The sequence below is a fragment of the Lonchura striata genome, chromosome W, assembly GCF_050655825.1.
Source record: "Lonchura striata isolate lonStrDom1 chromosome W, ASM5065582v1, whole genome shotgun sequence".
Lineage (NCBI taxonomy): Eukaryota > Metazoa > Chordata > Aves > Passeriformes > Estrildidae > Lonchura > Lonchura striata.
The window spans coordinates 42,832,204-42,851,511 of NC_140743.1; the positions used below are offsets into that span (position 1 = coordinate 42,832,204).

The window sequence follows — 19,308 nt, forward strand, 5'->3', positions numbered from 1 at the left end:
TTGGATTTTATATAGAATGGATTTTATATAGAATGTATTTTATATAGAATGTATTTTATATAAAATGTATTTTATATAAAATGTATTCCATATAGAATGTATTTTATATAGAATGTATTTTATATAGAATGTGTGATATATTCTATATAAATTATTATTTATTTCTGCAGATTGAATTTTTTATAGATTGGATTTTATATAGAATGTATTTTATATAGAATGCGTGATACATTCTATATAAATTATTATTTATTTCTCTAGATTGCATTTTTATATATTGGATTTTATATAGAATGGATTTCATATAGAATGTATTTCATATAAAATGTATTTCATATAGAATGTATTTTATATAGAATGTATTTCATATAAAATGTATTTCATATAGAATATATTTTATATAGAATATATTATATCTATCCTTTATATACTAAATACAATGTATTCCTCTAGAATGGATTTCATATACATTGTATTTTATATAGAATATATTACCAATCCATTGTACATAGAATGCATTATATATTCTATATAAAATATTCTATATAAAATATTCTATATAAAATATTCTATATAAAATATTCTATATAAAATACACGTCTTCACCTCGACTGTCTTTTTCGTATCTTGGATTTTCTATGGGGTGTGTTACATATACATTCTATACGTTGGATCAAACATCACGTCCTCAAACCACCATTCATGCTATAGGATGCAGAGCCTGTGTCCCTATAGAATAGTCAACACAGCACATTAACAACTCGTGTGTTCTATAGAATGTGTAGATTTGTGATTCAATCTATACGTGCCAAACCTATGGAACCCGCAGCGTGCACAGTGCATTCCACTCCATGTATGGCACGTGCAATGCATTTAATGTATAGCGTGCTCGAGGTGTTCCTATGGAACGTGCTCTGACAGGGAATGCGTTAATATACGACATATTAATGTATAGAATGTATTCAAATATGGAATGTATTAATATACAACGTATTAATGTATAGAGTGTATTCAAATATGGAATGTATTAATATACAACATTTTAATGTATAGAGTGTATTCAAATATAGAATGTATTAATATGCAACATATTAATGTATAGAATGTATTCAAACATAGAATATATTAATAGGTGCCATTTGAATGTATAGAGTGTATTCAAACATGGAATGTATTGATATATAATGTATAAATATACCGAATGTATTCAAATATACAATGTATATGCATATATGACATAATATGTGGAATGCATTCAAATACAGGGTGTATTAATATGGGACATGTTAATGTATAGAATGTATTCTATACATATTAATGTATTGAATTCCAATACAGAATGTATTGACATATAATGTATCAATATGTAGAATGTACTCGAATACAGAATGCATGGATTTATGACATGTTAATGTATAGAATGTATTCAAATGTGGAATGTATTAATATACAACATATTAATGTATAGAGTGTATTCAAATATGGAATGTATTAATACGTGCCATTTGAATGTATAGAGTGTATTCAAATGTGGAATGTGTTGATGTACAATGCATTCACATATAGAATGTATTAAAACACGGAATGCATAGATATATCATGTCTTGATAGATAGAAATGTATAGATATATCATGTATTGATAGATAGAAATGTATAGATATATCATGTATTGATACATAGAGCGCATTCAAATCTGCAGTGCATTGCTATAGAATATATTCATATCTTAATGTATAGAATGCATTCAAATGTAGAATGCATCAATATATAATGTATTGATATATAGAAGGCGTTCAAATATGGAATGTATTGATATATCATATATTAATATATAGAAGGCGTTCAAATATGGAATGCCTTGATATAGAATGTATTCATATATAGAATGTATTCCTGTATGATATATTCATATATAGAATGTATTCAAATACAGGATGTATTGACATACAATGTATTCATATATAGAATGTATTGAAATATAGAATGTATTGATATAAGATGTATAAATATATAGAACGTGTTGTATTGATATAGAATATATAAATATATAGAATGTGTTCAAATACAGGATGTATTGACATACAATGTATTAATATATAGAATGTATTGCAATATAGAATGTATTGGCATATAAGGTACGAATATATGGAACGTATTGAAATATAGAATGTATTGATATAGGATGTATTAATATATAGAATGTGTTCAGATACACGGTGTATTGATACATAGCACGTATTGAAATATAGGATGTATTGATATAGGATGTATAAATATATAGAACGTGTTGTATTGATATAGAATATATAAATATATAGAATGTGTTCAAATACATGGAACGTATTGATACGTAGAGCGTATTGAAATATAGAATGTATTGGCATATAGGATGTATATATATATAGAATGTGTGTATTGATACATGGAACGTACTGAAATATAGGATGTACTGATATAGAATGTGTTAATATATAGAATGTATTAAAAGGTAGAATGTATGGATGTATCGAATGCATTCAAATATCGAGTGTGTTAATATGTGACATATTAATGTATAGAATGCATCTAATGTATTAATATGCTACATATTAATGTATAGAATGCATTCAAATATCGAGTGTGTTAATATGCGACATATTAATGTATAGAATGCATCTGATGTATTAATATGCGACATATTAATGTATAGAATGCATTCAAATATCGAGTGTGTTAATATGCGACATATTAATGTATAGAATGCATCTAATGTATTAATATGCCACATATTAATGTATAGAATGCATTCGAATATTGAGTGTGTTTATACACGACATATTAACGTATAGAATGCATTCAAATATCAAATGTGTTAATACACAACATATTAACGTATAGAATGCATTCGAATATCGAGTGTGTGACTGTATAGAACCTATGGTGGAATGCCGTGATGTATAGACTGGATTCACACATGGAATGCCGTGATGTATAGAATGCCTTGACGCATAGAGCCTATTCCCAACGTATGGCTGCACAGGCTCCCCTCCTGCATGGACTGCGCGCGTGGAACGTATGGAACGTGTGGAACGTATGGAACGTGTGGAACAGATGGAACGGATGGAACATATGGAACGGGTGGAACGTATGGAACGGATGGAACGTGTGGAACGTGTGGAATGTATGGAACGGATGGAACGTATGGAACGTGTGGAACGTATGGAACGGATGGAACGGATGGAACGTATGGAACGGATGGAACGGATGGAACGGAGGGAACGTATGGAATGTGTGGAATGTATGGAACGTATGGAACGTGTGGAACGGATTGAACGTATGGAACGGATGGAACGTGTGGAACGTATGGAACGTGTGGAACGGATGGAACGTGTGGAACGTATGGAACGTGTGGAACGGATGGAACGGACAGAACGTATGGAACGTGTGGAATGTATGGAACGGATGGAACGGATGGAACGTATGGAACATGTGGAACGGATGGAACGGATGGAACGTGTGGAACGTATGGAATGTGTGGAACGGATGGAACGGATGGAACGTATGGAACGGATGGAACGTGTGGAACGTATGGAACGTATGGAACGGATGGAACGTATGGAACGTATGGAACGCCGCGTCCGTCCCATCCTATGGAACACGCTGCCGGGGCAATTCCCTGCGCTATACATCCGCACGGCGCGCCGAAGGATGGATTCCATACGTCCCATATAGGGAGAAACGCTCCGGAGCTCCGCGGGAATTCCCTGGGAAAAGCGCTCGGAATTCCCCGGGAAAAGCGCTCGGAATTCTCCGGGAAAAGCGCTCGGAATTCCCCGGGAAAAGCGCTCGGAATTCCCCGGGAGCGGCTCCAAACCCGCGGGAATTCTGCGGGAAAAGCGCTCGGAATTCCCGGGAAAAGCGCTCCAAACTCCGCGGGAATTTCCCGGGAAAAGCGCTCGGAGTTCCCCGGGAAAAGTGCTCCAAACTCCGCGGGAATTCCCCGGGAAAAGCGCTCCAGGAGCGGCTCCAAACCCGCGGGAATTCCGCGGGAAAAGCGCTCGGAACTCCGCGGGAAAAGCGCTCCAAACCCGCGGGAACTCCGCGGGAAAAGCGCTCCAAACTCCGCGGGAATTTCCCGGGGAAAAGCGCTCGGAACTCCGCGGGAAAAGCGCTCCAAACCCGCGGGAATTCCGCGGGAAAAGCGCTCCAAACCCGCGGGAATTCCTGGGAAAAGCGCTCGGAATTCTCCGGGAAAAGCGCTCCAAACTCCGCGGGAATTCCTGGGAAAAGCGCTCGGAATTCTCCGGGAAAAGCGCTCCAAACTCCGCGGGAATTCCTGGGAAAAGCGCTCGGAATTCCCCGGGAAAAGCGCTCGGAACTCCGCGGGAATTCCGCGGGAAAAACGCTCCAGGAACGGCTCCAAACCCGCGGGAAAAGCGCTCCAAACTCCGCGGGAATTCCCCGGGAAAAGCGCTCCGGGAGCGGCTCCAAACCCGCGGGAACTCCGCGGGAAAAGCGCTCCGAACTCCGCGGGAATTCCGCGGGAAAAGCGCTCCAAACTCCGCGGGAATTCCCCGGGAAAAACGCTCCAGGAGCGGCTCCAAACCCGCGGGAATTCCGCGGGAAAAGCGCTCCAAACTCCGCAGGAATTCCGCGGGAAAAGCGCTCCAAACTCCGCGGGAATTCCGCGGGAAAAGCGCTCCAAACCCGCGGGAATTCCGCGGGAAAAGCGCTCCGAGGCGCGGCCGCTCCGCTCATCAAGCGGCGGCAATTAGCGCCGCGGCCGAGCGCGGAATGCGTTCGCCCTAATCGAAATTCTCATCGGCGCGTCCCTCGCGACAGCCTTAGCGCGCCATTCATATGCAAATGAGCCCTAAAGAGGCTAATTACGCCTGGGCCCCGCTCGGCTTAACCCGCTGAGCACCGGCCTGGGCACCTGCGCAAGCAGCGCGGCTGGCTGGCTGGGCCCAAATTCCCTCTCCGTGCTCCCAAAAATTCCCCTTAATCGTCCCAAAATTCCCTCTCCGTGTTCCCCAAAATTCCCTCTCCGTGCTCCCAAAATTCCCTTAATCATCCCCAAAAATCTGCTCTCTGTCCTCACCAAAATTCCCTTTCCGTGCTCCCAAAATTCCCTTAATCATCCCCAAAAATCCGCTCTCCGTCCTCACCAAAATTCCCTCTCCGTCCTCGCAAAAATTCCTTCTCCATCCTCTCCAAAATTCCCTCTTCATGCTCCCAAAATTCCCCTTAATCATCCCAAAATTCCCTCTCCGTGCTCCCAAAAATCTCCTCTTAATCATCCCAAAATTCGCTCTCCGTCATCACCAAAATTCCCTCTCCGTGCTCCCAAAAATTCCTTCTCCGTGCTCCCAAAATTCCCTTAATCCTCCCCAAAAATCCACTCTCCGTCCTCACCAAAATTCCCTCTCCGTGCTCCCAAAATTCCCCTTAATCATCCCCAAAATTCCCTCTCCGTCCTCACCAAAATTCCCTCTCCGTGCTCCCAAAAATCTCCTCTTAATCATCCCAAAATTCCCTCTCAATTCTCCCAAAAATTCCTTCTCCATCCTCACAAAATTCCCTCTCCGTCCTCGCAAAAATTCCTTCTCCATCCTCTCCAAAATTCCCTCTTCATGCTCCCAAAAATCCCCTTAATTCTCCCCAAAAATTCCTTCTCCATCCTCACCAAAATTCCCTCTCCGTGCTCCCAAAAATCTCCTCTTAATCATCCCCAAAATTCCCTCTCCGTCCTCCCCAAAATTCCCTCTCTGTGCTCCCAAAATTCCCTTAATCATTCCCAAAAATCCGCTCTCCGTCCTCACCAAAATTCCCTCTCCGTGCTCCCAAAATTCCCTCTCTGTGCTCCCAAAAATTCCCCTTAATCATCCCAAAATTCCCTCTCCGTGCTCCCAAAAATTCCCTTAATCCTCCCCAAAATTCCCTCTCCGTGCTCCCAAAAATTCCCTCTCCGTGCTCCCAAAAATCTCCTCTTAATCATCCCAAAATTCCCTCTCCGTGCTCCCAAAAATCTCCTCTTAATCATCCCAAAATTCCCTCTCCGTGCTCCCAAAAATCTCCTCTTAATCATCCCAAAATTCCCTCTCCGTGCTCCCCAAAAATTCCCTCTCTGTGCTCCCAAAATTCCCTCTCCGTGCTCCCAAAAATTCCCTCTCCGTGCTCCCAAAAATTCCCTCTCCGTGTTCCCCAAAATTCCCTCTCCGTGCTCGCAAAAATTCCCTCTCCGTGTTCCCCAAAATTCCCTCTCCATCCTCCCAAAATTCCCTCTCCGTGTTCCCAAAAATCCCCTTAATCCTCCCCAAAAATCCACTCTCCGTGCTCTCAAAAATTCCCTCTCCATCCTCACAAAATTCCCTCTCCATCCTCGCAAAAATTCCTTCTCCGTGCTCCCAAAAATTCCCTCTCCGTGCTCCCAAAAATCCCCTTAATCCTCCCCAAAAATTCCCTCTCCATCCTCACCAAAATTCCCTCTCTGTGCTCCCAAAAATCTTCTCTTAATCATCCCAAAATTCCCTCTCCATCCTCGCAAAAATTCCTTCTCCGTGCTCCCAAAAATTCCTTCTCCGTGCTCCCAAAAATTCCTTCTCCGTGCTCCCAAAATTCCCTCTCCGTGCTCCCAAAAATTCCCTTAATCCTCCCCAAAAATCCACTCTCCGTGCTCCCAAAATTCCCTTAATCTTCCCCAAAAATTCCTTCTCCATCCTCACCAAAATTCCCTCTCCATCCTCACCAAAATTCCCTCTTCGTGCTCCCAAAATTCCCTTAATCATCCCAAAATTCCCTCTCCGTGTTCCCCAAAATTCCCTTAATTCTCCCCAAAATTCCCTCTCCGTCCTCGCAAAAATTCCTTCTCCGTGGTCCCAAAAATTCCCTCTCCGTGCTCCCCAAATTCCCCTTAATCATCCCAAAATTCGCTCTCCGTCATCCCCAAAATTCCCTTTCCGTGCTCCCAAAATTCCCTTAATCTTCCCCAAAATTCCCTCTCCGTGCTCCCAAAAATTCCCTCTCTGTGGTCCCCAAATTCCTTCTCCATCCTCACAAAATTCCCTCTCCATGCTCCCAAAATTCCCCTTAATTCTCCCCAAAAATCTGCTCTCCATCATCCCCAAAATTCCCTCTCCATCCTCCCAAAATTCCCCTCTTAAATCATCCCAAAATTCCCTCTCCATCCTCCCCAAAATTCCCTCTCTGTGCTCCCAAAATTCCCTTTAATTCTCCCCAAAATTCCTTCTCCATCCTCACAAAATTCCCTCTCCGTGCTCCCAAAATTCCCTTTAATTCTCCCCAAAATTCCTTCTCCATCCTCACAAAATTCCCTCTTCATGCTCCCAAAAATCTCCTCTTAATCATCCCAAAATTCCCTCTCCGTGCTCCCAAAATTCCCTCTCCGTGCTCCCAAAATTCCCCTTAATCATCCCAAAATTCGCTCTCCATCCTCACAAAATTCCCTCTCTGTGCTCCCAAAATTCCCTTAATCTTCCCCAAAAATTCCCTCTCCGTCCTCACCAAAATTCCCTCTCCGTGCTCCCAAAATTCCCCTTAATTCTCCCCAAAAATCTGCTCTCCATCCTCACCAAAATTCCCTCTCTGTGCTCCCCAAAATTCCCTCTCCGTCCTCGCAAAAATTCCCTCTCCATCCTCACAAAATTCCCTCTCCGTGCTCCCAAAAATCTCCTCTTAATCATCCCAAAATTCACTCTCCATCCTCACAAAATTCCCTCTCCGTCCTCACCAAAAATTCCTTCTCCACCATCCCCAAAATTCCCTCTCCGTCCTCCCCAAAATTCCTTCTCCATCCTCCCCAAAATTCCTTCTCCGTGCTCCCAAAATTCCTTCTCCGTGCTCCCAAAATTCCCTCTCCATCCTCACCAAAATTCCCTCTCCGTGCTCCCAAAAATCTCCTCTCCATCATCCCAAAATTCGCTCTCTGTGCTCCCAAAAATCCCCTTAATCCTCCCCAAAAATTCCCTCTCCGTGTTCCCAAAAATTCCCTCTCCGTGCTCGCAAAAATTCCCCTTAATCATCCCAAAATTCCCTCTCCGTGCTCCCAAAATTCCCCTTAATCCTCTCCAAAAATTCCCTCTCCGTGTTCCCAAAATTCCCCTCTTAATCATCCCAAAATTCCCTCTCTGTGTTCCCAAAATTCCCCTCTTAATCATCCCAAAATTCCCTCTCTGTGTTCCCAAAAATTCCCTTAATCATCCCAAAATTCCCTCTCCATCCTCCCAAAATTCCCTCTCCGTGTTCCCAAAAATCCCCTTAATCCTCCCAAAAATTCCTTCTCCATGCTCCCAAAATTCCCCTCTTAAATCATCCCAAAATTCCTTTTCCATCCTCCCAAAAATTCCTTCTCCATCCTCCCAAAATCCCAACCCGTGTCTGCCTGTCCCGGAAAACCCTCGGGAATTTTTGGGAATATTTTTAGGGATATTTTTGGGAATATTTTTAGGGATATTTTTAGGGATATTTTTGGGAATATTTTTGGGAATATTTTTTGGGAATGAGGCCACAGCTCCAGGGCTGGTGGGAATAATCTCGGAGAAAAACAGAATTTTCGGGAATCTTGCCACCCAACAATTTCCCAAGGGAATTTTTGCTTTAAAATCCTGGGGAAAAAAAATGGGATTTGGCCAAAGCCCAAATCCCAGGTGGATTTTCCTGCTGAAAACCGGGATAAAAGATGAAATCCAAGGCGTGGATCGGGGGAAATTCCCGGGAAATTGGGAATTTTTGGGGATCAGCTGGAATTTGGGGTCGAGCACCCGGCATGGAGGATCCCAGAAAACCATCCCGGGTTTCCTCCTCCTAATTCCTGATTTTCCTCCTAATTCCTGATTTTCCTCCTAATTCCTGATTTTCCTCTCCTCAATCCTGATTTTCCTCTCCTCATTCCTCGTTTTCCTCTCCTAATTCCTGATTTTCCTCTCCTAATTCCTGATTTTCCTCTCCTCAATCCTGATTTTCCTCTCCTATTTCCTGATTTTCCTCTCCTAATTCCTGATTTTCCTCCTCCTAATTCCTGATTTTCCTTCCCCTAATTCCTGATTTTCCTCCTAATTCCTGATTTTCCTCTCCTCATTCCTGGTTTTCCTCCACCTCAACCCCAATATTCCTTCACCTGCTCAATTCTGCACCCCAATCCCATTCCCATTCCTTTTCCACTCCCCCCCTTCAGGATCCGGAATTTTCCCTCCTCGCCCCAAATTCTCCCGGATTTGGGAATTTCCCCATTCCCTGGATGTTCCCTCTGCTTTATTCCCCTTTGGATTTTTTGGGAATTGGGCGGTTCACCTCCTCAAAGGAATTGCCCCGACATTCCAGCTCGGGAATTTTTTTTTTCCTGTTGATTTCCCTGCAGAGAATTCCCGGAATTTTCCTCGGAATTCCCGAGGAAAAGCTCGGAATTCCGGCTTTGGCTCACCTGGTGGCAGCCCTGCAGGTTGGAATCTCGGCCATACGACGAGTACGAGCCTCGTTCCGTTTTACCTGGAGAAAAAAAAAAAAAGAGGGAAAATCCCGATAAAACTCCGGGAAAACGGGCACGGGGGCTGAGCCAAGCTCATGAAAGGCGGGATGGAAAAACGGGAATTCTCCCATGGAATTCCGAGGTGCCGCCGTCAGCCTCAGCGGGGCGCTGGGAATGGCGGGAGCGCGGGGCCAGCCTTCGGCCTCGCTCCTGCTCGCTGCCGTCCCCTCTCCCAGTTCCAGTTCCCAATTCCCAATTCCCAATTCCCAGTTCCCAATTCCCAGTTCCCAATTCCCAGTTCCCATTTCCCAATTCCCAGTTCCCAGTTCCCAGTTCCCAGTTCCCAGTTCCCAGTTCCCAGTTCCCAGTTCCCAATTCCCAGTTCCCAATTCCCAATTCCCAGTTCCCAGTTCCCAGTTCCCAATTCCCAGTTCCCAGTTCCCGATTCCCAGTTCCCAATTCCCAGTTCCCAGTTCCCAGTTCCCAATTCCCAATTCCCAGTTCCCAGTTCCCAATTCCCAATTCCCAGTTCCCAATTCCCAGTTCCCAGTTCCCAGTTCCCAGTTCCCGATTCCCAATTCCCAGTTCCCAGTTCCCAATTCCCAGTTCCCAATTCCCAATTCCCAGTTCCCAGTTCCCAGTTCCCAATTCCCAGTTCCCAGTTCCCGATTCCCAGTTCCCAATTCCCAGTTCCCAGTTCCCAGTTCCCAATTCCCAATTCCCAGTTCCCAGTTCCCAATTCCCAATTCCCAGTTCCCAATTCCCAGTTCCCAGTTCCCAGTTCCCAGTTCCCGATTCCCATTCCCTCTCCCAATTCCCAGTTCCCATTTCCCATTTCCCGTCCCCTCTCCCAATTCCCAATTCCCAGTTCCCAATTCCCAATTCCCATTTCCCATTCCCTCTCCCAATTCCCATTTCCCATTTCCCATTCCCCTCTCCCATTCCCCATTTCCCAATTCCCATTTCCCATTCCCTCTCCCATTCCCCATTTCCCAATTCCTATTTCCTCTCCCATTTCCCTCTCCCATTTCCCATTTCCTATTTCCCAATTCCCAATTCCCATTTCCCATTTCTCATTTCCCATTCCCCATTTCCTCTCCCATTCCCCATTTCCTCTCCCATTCCCCATTTCCTCTCCCATTCCCCATTCCCCATTTCCCATTCCCCAATTCCCATTCCCCATTTCCTCTCCCATTCCCCATTCCCCATTTCCCATTCCCCAATTCCCATTCCCCATTTCCCATTTCCCATTTCCCATTTCCCATTTCCCAATTCCCATTTCTCATTTCCCATTCCCCATTCCCCAATTCCCATTCCCCATTTCCCCATTTCCCATTTCCCATTTCCCATTTCCCAATTCCCATTTTCCGTTCCCTCTCCCAATTCCCATTTCCCATTCCCAATTCCCCATTTCCCATTCCCCTCTTCCATTTTGCATTTCCCATTTCTCATTCCCCATTCCCCATTTCCCCATTCCCATTCCCATTCCCATCCCCATCCCATTCCCATTCCCATCCCATTCCCATTCCCATCCCATTCCCATTCCCATTCCCATCCCCATCCCATTCCCATTCCCATCCCCATTCCCATTCCCATTCCCATTCCCATCCCCATCCCATTCCCATCCCATTCCCATCCCATTCCATTCCCATTCCATCCCCATTCCCATTCCATTCCCATCCCATTCCATCCCCATTCCCATTCCATTCCCATCCCATTCCCATTCCCATTCCCATTCCCATCCCCATTCCCATTCCCATCCCCACACCAGTGCCCATCCCACCCATCGACTCCAACTCGCCTTAATTTCACTCGGCAAGAAATATTTATCCCGAGCCAAAAAGCAAACCCCCCCCCAAATTACAAGTTGTCAACGCTCCCATCCGCGTGGGGGAGGAACACGGAATCATTCCCGGATAATCCGAGTGTTTCCATGACATCCGTGGGCACCGCGCCAGCGCTGCCGGCAGCCGGCGGGAGATCGACTTCATTTCGATTTTCATTGGGATTTTTATTATTATTATTATTATTATTTGAGGATTTCCACCTTCCCACCCAACCCTGAGCTGCTTTTCCCTCTTTGAGGGGTGGGAAACAAATCCCGAAATTCCCTCCTCGGAGTGGGAACAAATCCCGAAATTCAGGGAAGAGCTCCGCGGGATAAAACCGCGTCTCGCCCGAAATTTGGGATTTGGGAACCTGGAGATTTTTTCCCCCCTTCCCATCACCACCATCATCCACATTTGGGGGATTTGATTGGGTTTGATGACTCTCCCCAAAAAAATAAATGAAATAAAAATAGAAATATCCCGCGGATGCTGCGGGATTTTCCAGCTCGGCTCGGAGCGTGCGGCGGATTGGTTTGGATTTTTTTTGGCAGCCGGACAACGGCGGCGAGGCCGGGGAAGGATCCGCTCGGCTCGAGGTGCCGGGCACGGCGCAGACAAAGGAGCTCTTGTTTCCCTGGCATGGCACACGCCTTGTCTCGCCCAAAAAATGCACAAAAAATGCACAAAAATGGTCCAAAAAATGCGCAAAAAATGCGCAAAAATGGTCCAAAAAATGCCCAAAAAATGCGCAAAAATGGTCCAAAAAATGCACAAAAAACGCGCAAAAAATGCCCAAAAAACGCGCAAAAAATACCCAAAAAACACACAAATAACATGCAAAAAACGCGCAAAAAAGGTCCAAAAAATACGCAAAAAATGCCCAAAAAATGTGCAAAAAATGCCCAAAACACACCCAAAAAACGCCCAAAAAAGGTCCAAAAAATGCACAAAAAACGCGCAAAAAATGCCCAAAACACACCCAAAAAACGCCCAAAAAAGGTCCAAAAAATGCACAAAAAATGCGCAAAAAATGCCCAAAACACACCCAAAAAACGCCCAAAAAAGGTCCAAAAAATGCACAAAAAACGCGCAAAAAATGCCCAAAACACACCCAAAAAACGCCCAAAAAAGGTCCAAAAAATGCGCAAAAAAGCGCAAAAAATGCCCAAAACACACCCAAAAAACGCCCAAAAAAGGTCCAAAAAATGCACAAAAAATGCGCAAAAAATGCCCAAAACACACCCAAAAAACGCCCAAAAAAGGTCCAAAAAATGCACAAAAAATGCGCAAAAAATGCCCAGAACACACCCAAAAAACGCCCAAAAAAGGTCCAAAAAATGCCCAGAAAACGCGCAAAAAACGCGCAAAAAACACCCAAAAAACGCGCAAAAAACGCGCAAAAAACACCCAAAAAACACGCAAAAAATTCCCAAAAAACACCCAAAAAATGCCCAAAAACCACGCTAATAACGCGCAAATAACGCGCAAAAAAAAGTCCGAAAAATGCACAAAAAACGCACAAAACACGTGTAAAAAATGCCCAAAAAACGCCCAAAAAACGCCCAAAAAACGCGCAAAAAACGCGCAAAAAATGTGCAAAAACCACGCAAAAACGCCCAAAAAACTCCCAAAAAACGCCCAAAAAATGGCGCAAAAAATGCCCAAAAAACGCTCAGAAAACGCCCAAAAAAACATGCAAAAAACGCCCAATAACCACCCAAAAACCGCCCAAAAAATGGCGCAAAAAATGCCCAAAAATGTGCAAAAAAACGCCCAAAAAAGACCCAAAAAACGCCCAAAAACCGCCCAAAAAACTGCGCTCCCCCTTCTAAGAACAAATTCCGTGACAAAGTAAATGGCCCCAAAAAAAAAAAAAAAAAAACCAAATTCAAGAATTCCCAAATCCCGCCGGGAACGCGGATTTGGGCGGAAATTCCCAAATATTCCCGGAGTCCTCCTCTCTCCGGGAGAATTATGGGAACGGAATCCATATTATATCCCTAATTATATCTATAATATTCATATTATTAATTAATGGCCACCACCCCTTGGAATGCTCAGGGTAATCCATATTATATCCCTAATTATATCTATAATATTCATATTATTAATTAATGGCCACCACCCCTTGGAATGCTCAGGGTAATCCATATTATATCCCTAATTATATCTATAATATTCATATTATTAATTAATGGCACCACCCCTTGGAATGCACAGGATAATCCATATTATATCCCTAAATTGATCTATAATATCCATATTATTAATTAATGGCCACCACCCCTTGGAATGCACAGGATAATCCATATTATATCCCTAAATTGATCTATAATATTCCTATTATTAATTAATGGCCACCACCCCTTGGAATGCACAGGATAATCCATATTATATCCCTAAATTGATCTATAATATTCCTATTATTAATTAATGGCCACCACCCCTTGGAATGCACAGGATAATCCATATTATATCCCTAAATTGATCTAAAATATTCATATTATATCCCTAAATTGATCTATAATATCCATATTATATCCCTAAATTGATCTATAATATTCCTATTATTAATTAATGGCCACCACCCCTTGGAATGCACAGGATAATCCATATTATATCCCTAAATTGATCTATAATATTCCTATTATTAATTAATGGCCACCACCCCTTGGAATGCACAGGATAATCCATATTATATCCCTAAATTGATCTAAAATATCCATATTATATCCCTAAATTGATCTAAAATATTCGTATTATATCCCTAAATTGATCTAAAATATCCATATTATATCCCTAAATTGATCTATAATATCCATATTATTAATTAATGGCCACCACCCCTTGGAATGTACAGGATAATCCATATTATATCCCTAAATTGATCTAAAATATTCGTATTATATCCCTAAATTGATCTATAATATTCCTATTATTAATTAATGGCCACTACCCCTTGGAATGCACAGGGTAATCCATATTATATCCCTAAATTGATCTATAATATCCATATTATATCCCTAATTAGATCTATAATATTATTAATTAATGGCACCACTCTTCCTATAAAACCACAGCCAATCCTCCCGTGAAGATTCGGGGTCCCGTTCCTAATTCCCACCAAATTCTCTTTATTCCCATCAAATTCTCTTTATTCCCATTCCTAATTCCCACCAAATTCTCTTTATTCCCATTCCTAATTCCCACCAAATTCTCTTTATTCCCATTCCTAATTCCCACCAAATTCTCTTTATTCCCATTCCTAATTCCCACCAAATTCTCTTTATTCCCATTCCTAATTCCCACCAAATTATCTTTATTCCCATTCCTAATTCCCACCAAATTCTCTTTATTCCTATTCTTAATTCCCACCAAATTCTGTTTATTCCCACCCAAATTCTCTTTATTCCCACCAAATTCTCTTTATTCCCATTCCCAATTCCCACCAAATTCTCTTTATTCCCACCAAATTCTCTTTATTCCCATTCCCAATTCCCACCAAATTCTCTTTATTCCCACCAAATTCTCTTTATTCCCATTCCTAATTCCCACCAAATTCTCTTTATTCCCATTCCCAATTCCCACCAAATTCTGTTTATTCCCATTTCCAATTCCCACCAAATTCTCTTTATTCCCATTCCCAATTCCCACCAAATTCTGTTTATTCCCATTTCCAATTCCCACCAAATTCTCTTTATTCCCATTCCTAATTCCCACCAAATTCCGTTAATTCCCACCAAATTCTCTTTATTCCCATTCCCAATTCCCACCAAATTCTCTTTATTCCCATTCCCAATTCCCACCAAATTCTCTTTACTCCCATTCCCAATTCCCACCAAATTCTCTTTACTCCCATTCCCAATTTTTGGCCTTTTTTTGGGATTCAAACCCTCCCAAAATTCCCAAAAAACAAGCCAAACCCCCTTTTGGAAATGCAGACAACACAGATTTTTGGGAAGAAGGGATCAAAGTTTTGCCCGGAATTCCCCGCACTGGAATTTTTTTGGTTTTTTCTCACCCGTTTTTTGGAATTTTTTTGGGAATTTTTTTGGGAATTTGGTGATGAGGACTGGAAGGAGTTAATTCCCTCCCCTTCATTTGCATCTGGTGCTTTTAATGTGATTTTTGGTTTTTTTGGGTTTTTTTTTTCCTTTTCTTTCCCTGAAAAAAAAGTTGGCAGAGCCGCCGATTTTCCATAATGCAAACGTTTGGGAATTGTGAGCGGAATGAAACCGATCCAATCTCCTGCCTGCGACATGAATTTTCATTAATTACAACCTTGTCAGCAAAAGCATTATCAAAGCTGAATATGAAAATGCTAATGAGCCCTCATTTGCATATTTTGCTTTGTTGGAATGTCATTAATTATTACATTTTATGATGATGAATGCAGCTGTCGAAGCTCTCCGATGCATAATTAGCCAGCAGAATGCCAGGAGCCGATCAGCACTTTTTTTTTTTGGGGGGAAAAAAATTAAAAAAAAAAAGCAGGGAAATTTTAATTTTTAATTTTGGGGGATTCTCCCCCAAAATTTTACGTGGGAGCGATGCGTTTTTCTCCAATTATTTGGGATTTTTTTTTGGGGGTTTTTTTAAACTTTATATTTTTTATTTTTTTTGGTCGGTTCGGAGCGGCTCTTCGTATTATTAAAAAAAAAAAACAAAAAAAACCCAAAAAAATCGTTATTCCGGCTTAATTAATGCCACGCTTAATTATACCGCCGTGATGTCAGCGGTTTTAATTAAGCGCTGGCTCGGGGACAAGAGAACTCCTCGCCGCAGTAAGAGTCGCGCGGCGGCGGCGCTGCTGCATGGGTGCTGCTGCATGGGTGCTGCTGCTGCATGGGTGCTGCTGCATGGGTGCTGCTGCAGGGGAGGGGAGGGAAAAGGAGGGAAAAGGAGGGAATGGAAAAGGAATGAAGGGAAGGGAAAAGAGGGAATGGAAGGAAAAGGAGGGAATGGAAAAGGAGGGAATGGAAAAGAAAAGGAGGGAATGGAAAGAAAAGGAATGAAGGGAAAGGAGGGAATGAAGGGAAAGGAATGAAGGGAAAGGAGGGAATGGAAAAGGAGGGAATGGAAAAGGAGGGAGTGGAAGGGAAAGGAGGGAATGGAAAAGGAGGGAATGGGAGGAAAAGGAGGGAATGGAAGGAGAAAGGAATGAAGGAAAAGGAGGGAATGAAGGGAAAGGAGGGAATGGAAGGAAAAAGGAATGAAGGAAAAGGAGGGAATGAAGGAAAAGGAGGGAATGAAGGGAAAGGAGGGAATGGGAGGAAAAGGAGGGAATGGAAGGAAAAGGAGGGAGTGGAAGGAAAAGGAGGGAATGAAAAGAAAAGGAGGGAATGGGAGGAAAAGGAGGGAATGGAAGGAGAAAGGAATGAAGGAAAAGGAGGGAATGGGAGGAAAAAGGAATGAAGGGAAAGAAAAGGAGGGAATGGAAGGGAAAGGAGGGAATGGGAGGAAAAGGAGGGAATGGGAGGAAAAGGAGGGAATGGAAGGAGAAAGGAATGAAGGAAAAGGAGGGAATGAAGGGAAAGGAGGGAATGGAAGGAAAAGGAGGGAATGGAAAGAAAAGGAGGGAATGGAAGGAGAAAGGAATGGAAGGAAAAGGAGGGAATGGGAGGAAAAAGGAGGGAATGGGAGGAAAAAGGAATGAAGGGAAAGGAGGGAATGGGAGGAAAAGGAGGGAATGGAAGGAAAAGGAGGGAATGGAAGGGAAAGGAGGGATGGAAAGAAAAGGAGGGAATGGGAGGGAAAAGGAATGAAGGAAAAGGAGGGAATGAAGGAAAATGAGGGAATGGGAGGAAAAGGAGGGAATGGGAGGAAAAAGGAATGAAGGGAAAGGAGGGAATGGGAGGAAAAGGAGGGAATGGAAGGAAAAAGGAATGAAGGGAAAGGAGGGAATGGGAGGAAAAGGAGGGAATGGAAAGAAAAGGAGGGAATGGAAGGGAAAGGAGGGATGGAAAGAAAAGGAGGGAATGGGAGGGAAAAGGAATGAAGGAAAAGGAGGGAATGAAGGAAAATGAGGGAATGGGAGGAAAAGGAGGGAATGGGAGGAAAAGGAGGGAATGGAAGGAGAAAGGAATGAAGGGAAAGGAGGGAATGAAGGGAAAGGAGGGAATGGAAGGAGAAAGGAATGAAGGAAAAGGAGGGAATGAAGGGAAAGGAGGGAATGGAAGGAGAAAGGAGGGAATGAAGGGAAAGGAGGGAATGGAAGGAGAAAGGAATGAAGGGAAATGAGGGAATGAAGGGAAAGGAGGGAATGGAAGGAGAAAGGAATGAAGGGAAAGGAGGGAATGAAGGGAAAGGAGGGAATGGAAGGAGAAAGGAATGAAAAGGAGGGAATGAAGGAAAAGGAGGGAATGGAAGGAGAAAGGAATGAAGGGAAATGAGGGAATGAAGGGAAAGAAAAGGAGGGAATGAAGGAAAAGGAGGGAATGAAGGAAAAGGAGGGAATGAAGGGAAAGGAGGGAATGGAAAGAAAAGGAGGGAATGAAGGAAAAGGAGGGAATGAAAAGAAAAGGAGGGAATGAAGGAAAAGGAGGGAATGAAGGGAAAGGAGGGAATGGGAGGAAAAGGAGGGAATGAAAAGAAAAGGAGGGAATGAAGGGAAAGGAGGGAATGAAGGGAAAGGAGGGAATGGGAGGAAAAGGAGGGAATGAAAAGAAAAGGAGGGAATGAAGGGAAAGGAGGGAATGGAAAAGGAGGGAATGGAAGGAAAATGAGGGAATGAAGGGAAAGAAAAGGAGGGAATGAAGGGAAAGGAGGGAACGCTGCTGCGGGAAGCCGCCGGAGGAGCGGGAGCAGATGGGCCCATTCCACATGAGCAAGCCGATCAATCACAGCTGAAGGGCCCAGGTGTGGCGCAGCCGGGCGGCGCCGCCCCGTTTCACAGGCTGGCACACACGGCCCCGGCCCGGCGTGCCCGGCCTGGCGGCACGAGTGCTGGGCACGGGGCCTTCCCTGGGCCGTGGGGGTGTGCCCTTTGCCGTGCCATGGGGGTGTGCCCTTTGCCATGCCATGGGGGTGTGCCCTTTGCCGTGCCATGGAGGTGCCATGGAGCTGTGCCCTTCCCCGTGCCATGGAGCTGTGCCCTTCCCTGATCCTATGGAGCTGTGCCCTTCCCCATGCCATGGAGCTGTGCCCTTCCCTGTGCCATGGAGGTGCCATGGAGCTGTGCCCTTCCCTGTGCCATGGAGCTGTGCCCTTCCCTGATCCTATGGAGCTGTGCCCTTCCCCATGCCATGGAGCTGTGCCCTTCCCTGTGCCATGGAGGTGCCATGGAGCTGTGCCCTTCCCCGTGCCATGGAGCTGTGCCCTTCCCTGTGCCATGGAGCTCTGCCCTTCCCTGATCCCATGGAGCTGTGCCCTTCCCTGTGCCATGGAGCTGTGCCCTTTGCCGTGCCACAGAGCTGTGCCCTTCCCTGATTCCATACCCTGTGCCATGGAGGTGCCATGGAGCTGTGCCCTTCCCTGTGCCATGGAGCTGTGCCCTTCCCTAATCCCATAAACCTGGGATCCCACACATCCTTCCCTTCCCTTCCCTTCCCTTCCCTTCCCTTCCCTTCCCTTCCCTTCCCTTCCCTTCCCTTCCCTTCCCTTCCCTTCCCTTCCCTTCCCTTCCCTTCCCTTCCCTTCCCTTCCCTTCCCTTCCCTTCCCTTCCCTTCCCTTCCCTTCCCTCCCCTTCCCTCCCCTCCCATTCCCTTTTGGGATTTCAGGAATTCAGGAATTCCGGGATGAGGGATCCACACCCCAAAACGATCAGGAGCACCGCTCCCCGTGCGGCGCCTGCGGGAGCAGAGCCGAAGCTTCCCGAGCTGAAAAATTCCCTGCTCTCCACCCCTCTGGAATTTGCCAAGCTTTTGGAAGCTGCCTGAACTGCAACAGCTGCTGCATTAATAATAGACAGAAAATTGCAATTTCTGAGGCGCACACGACGCTTTTCCAAGCAGGCTCCCATTTTTTTTTCCCGGGAACGACTGGAGCTGGTTCTGTCCCCCCTCACCTGCTGTCC

The 19,308-nt window shown here is 44.3% G+C and overlaps 1 protein-coding gene across 40 annotated transcripts in view; it reads right to left on the reverse strand.

Moving 5' to 3' along the window:
• Positions 1-19,308, reverse strand: part of LOC146763228 (transcription factor 4-like) — a 111,870-nt gene that overhangs the window by 49,000 nt on the left and 43,562 nt on the right. For all 40 annotated transcript variants that reach the window (XM_085571397.1, XM_085571394.1, XM_085571386.1 and 37 more), the window contains one exon: positions 9,420-9,484. In XM_085571397.1, the coding sequence (XP_085427523.1) occupies positions 9,420-9,484 (65 nt within the window). The remainder of the gene's footprint in view (positions 1-9,419; positions 9,485-19,308) is intronic.